This window comes from Triticum urartu, chromosome 2 (genome assembly GCF_003073215.2).
Source record: "Triticum urartu cultivar G1812 chromosome 2, Tu2.1, whole genome shotgun sequence".
In the NCBI taxonomy this organism is placed as follows: domain Eukaryota; kingdom Viridiplantae; phylum Streptophyta; class Magnoliopsida; order Poales; family Poaceae; genus Triticum; species Triticum urartu.
In genome coordinates, this window is record NC_053023.1 from 417,546,603 (window position 1) to 417,550,193 (window position 3,591).

At 46.1% G+C, this 3,591-nt stretch overlaps 1 protein-coding gene across 1 annotated transcript; it reads left to right on the forward strand.

Moving 5' to 3' along the window:
• The first annotated feature begins 477 nt into the window (after nucleotides 1-477).
• LOC125537625 (uclacyanin 1-like) lies at nucleotides 478-1,614 on the forward strand. The gene is made up of 2 exons (XM_048700951.1): nucleotides 478-852; nucleotides 952-1,614. The coding sequence occupies exons 1-2, from the start codon at nucleotides 681-683 to the stop codon at nucleotides 1,374-1,376; spliced, it is 597 nt and encodes a 198-aa protein (XP_048556908.1). The 5' UTR covers nucleotides 478-680; the 3' UTR covers nucleotides 1,377-1,614.
• The last annotated feature ends 1,977 nt before the right edge of the window (nucleotides 1,615-3,591 follow it).

A 3,591-nucleotide genomic window follows, 5' to 3' on the forward strand; every position in this document is an offset into this window, starting at 1 on the left:
TTAAGCTGAAATCAACACTTAAATTATATTGCAAGTTAAGATCTGGTATTGTGTAAATTCAGGTGACTAAGGCATAAAACTATTTTAGGTGGGCAACCGAAAATGAAGAACAGAAGTAATTACAGATGTGTGAGAGGTTGCAAACGTCCAAGAAATTTGGAATAACATAATTTGGGCGTGGAAGCCATGAAACACGTCAAGTAGGTAGGGTGCTCAACTTTTGTCACTCCCGCATAACGTGGGAACCTGTAAACAAACATCCCCAACTAACAAAGAGCAGGGGACTAAAATATGCAGTTGTTGAGCACGACTGTGCAGTGTGCACATGGCCATGGTGCTAAGCATTTTCTTTTCTGCGAGCAAACAAGGAAGCTGCAGCAATGCAGGCATAATAATGGAGAGTTGTTGAAGCTCGATAGCTAGCTAGCTGCAAGCTGGGGGTCAAAGGAGTTGCCGCGTCCGGCCACCAACCCCTTCCCAGTTCACCCCGCCGCGGGCGGCCGTCAACCATGTCAGGCATGACGACGTACGGCCTGCAGCTCCATCTATATAAGCAGCAGCTCGCCAGCTAGCTAGCTCCACAATCGTCCCAGATCTCAAGCTCTCAACTCACCTCACCTCGCATCTCAAACAGTCTTCTCTTTTCGGTTGGCATAATTGCTAGAAGCAGGGTTCTATCCATGGCAATGGTGGTGAAGGCCGTCCTCGTTGCCGTCGTGGCCGTGGCAGCGCTTGCGCAGCTCACCGTGGCAGTGGATCACCAGGTGGGCGGCAGCGGCGCGACCTGGGCCACCAGCGGCGGCTACGACTCGTGGTCGGGGAAGCAGAAGTTCTCTCCGGGAGACAGCCTCGGTACGTATTTAAGCTCACTCCCCTACTCGACCTAGCTCTTGACGGCTAGGATTATATCAAGAACCGACCTGACAAACTTGTTATGGTCCATGGTTGCAGTATTTTCGTACTCGCCGGCGCACGACGTCGTGGAGGTGAGCAAGGCCGACTACGACGCCTGCACGGCCAGCAAAGTCGTCGCCAGATACACCGGCGGCAAGACCACCGTCAAGCTCACCACTGCCGGAAAGCGCTACTTCATCTGCAGCATCACCGGCCACTGCGACGCCGGCATGAAGCTCCAGGTGAACGTCGCCGCCGCGACCGCCGCCCCCACCAAGCCCAGGGGCCAGAGGAGCGTCGCCCCTGTCGCCGCCCCGGCGCCGGCACCGGAGGGGTCGGCCACCGACGAGCAGCTGCCGACAGTGTCGTCGCCTACGGGAACACCGACGCCCAGTTCACCGTCCGGCTCGGGCGCCGCTAGCATCGGTGCGAGCGCTGCGGTGGCGCTCGCCATGGGCATGGCCGTGGCGTTGGCCATTTGAGAGGGATCTGGCCGATCCATGTGTACCAAGGCTTAGTTTTGGAGTGCTCAAGTCTTAATCACGTCGATACATTTGCGGATTTGTTCTTGTTATTCTTGGCTGGCAGTGGCATGCACATTGCCTTCCCTGCATGTTCCTTCCTTCCTACTAGTACAGTGCTATCAGGGTTCAGTGTACTACTGTGCGATTTATTTGTTGTATTTGTCTGTCGGAGAATAAATACAATTCACATTCTTTAGTATCGTCTGTCTGCGTTATATATCTTGTAGTATATCTTCAGTATATTTGTGACAATCCATATATCTTCAGTGTCCTGTTGGTTGGCTTCGTTGGTTGGACTAGTAACGTGTCTCTGTTCAGCAGATACAACAACAGAAACCAGAGCAGAATGCTTCTTTCTTTTGTGCTTTTTTTTTTGGTGCAACCGGCAGGAACATTGCATATTCGTTAAGTGAGAAGCAGAGAGAGAAGAAATATATGTACAAAGAGTTGATGCGTATTTTAGGGGAACACACCTAAACCCCGCTAAAAACAAGTACAATAGCGGGCTATGACATTTTTGACCATGTGAAAGAGAGAGACAAAGAAAAAGTAAAAAGTGCGCTCTCATGCAAGAGGGAGTCTCTACACGTGCTTCTAGGTAAAAACGTTTAGTAAAAAGAAAAGGTTAGAGAAAAAGTGGAAAAAAGTTGTGACTTACACCCAACCTTATAGGCAACTCTATTGTATGAGTAACTAATAATGCTAACTCTTGATAACATGTCATGTCTACATAGCCAGCAACTAGCTATATTATTAACCATACTCTAGAGAACAGAAGTATTACTGAGGTGTTGCCGCAACGGCCAGGTCTGGGGCACTTTGAAAGTCTGCTCCCACTGTTTGATGTCCTCAATGTTGTGATTAATTAGCACGTGTAATTAGAGGGAAATCTACCCTTGCCCAAACCTTCATGTGGCTGCCTTGCGCAACCGACGCATCTCTCTCTAGTGTAGCGTCCGTTCGGATCATACATATTGTTTCTGTAACTATGAATCAATAGAAGTTTCCATTTACTTTAAACACTCGAAAGCCAAGGGGGCACCTCAATATATGTAAGACGTGAGCCGATGAAAATCTTTCCGCTCCTCTCTTTGGAGGTGTTCCATGCGGCATACAGCAGCAGCTCGCTCCTTTGGCGAATGGAGTTGTTTGATGCCCCTCTTAGTGAAGGAAATATGCCCTAGAGGAAATAGTAAAGTTATTATTTATTTCCTTAGATCATGATAAATGTTTATTATTCATGCTAGAATTGTATTAACCGGAAACTTAATACATGTATGAATACATAGACAAACAGAGTGTCACTAGTATGCCTCTACTTGACTAGCTCGTTGATCAAAGATGGTTATGTTTCCTAACCATAGACATGAGTTGTCATTTGATTAACGGGATCACATCATTAGGAGAATGACGTGATTGACTTGACCCATTCCGTTAGCTTAGCACTTGATCGTTTAGTTCGTTGCTATTGCTTTCTTCATGATTTATACATGTTCCTATGACTATGAAATTATGCAACTCCCGTTTACCAGAGGAACACTTTGTGTGCTACCAAACGTCACAGCGTAACTGGGTGATTATAAAGGTGCTCTACAGGTGTCTCCGAAGGTACCTGTTGAGTTGGCGTATTTCGAGATTAGGATTTATCACTCCGGTTGTCGAAGAGATATCTCTGGGCCCTCTCAGTAATGCACATCACCTAAGCCTTGAAAGCATTGCAACTAATGAGTTAGCTCATTAGTTGCAAGATGATGTATTACGGAACGAGTAAAGAGACTGTTGGAAATATGCCCTAGAGGCAATAATAAATTAGTTATTATTATATTTTCTTGTTTGTTGGAAATATGCCCTAGAGGCAATAATAAATTAGTTATTATTATATTTCCTTGTTCATGATAATCGTTTATTATCCATGCTAGAATTGTATTGATAGGAAACTCAGATACATGTGTGGATACATAGACAACACCATGTCCCTAGTAAGCCTCTAGTTGACTAGCTCGTTGATCAATAGATGGTTACAGTTTCCTGAACATGGACATTGGATGTCATTGATAACGGGATCACATCATTAGGAGAATGATGTGATGGACAAAGACCCAATCCTAAGCCTAGCACAAGATCATGTAGTTCGTATGCTAAAGCTTTTCTAATGTCAAGTATCATTTCCTTA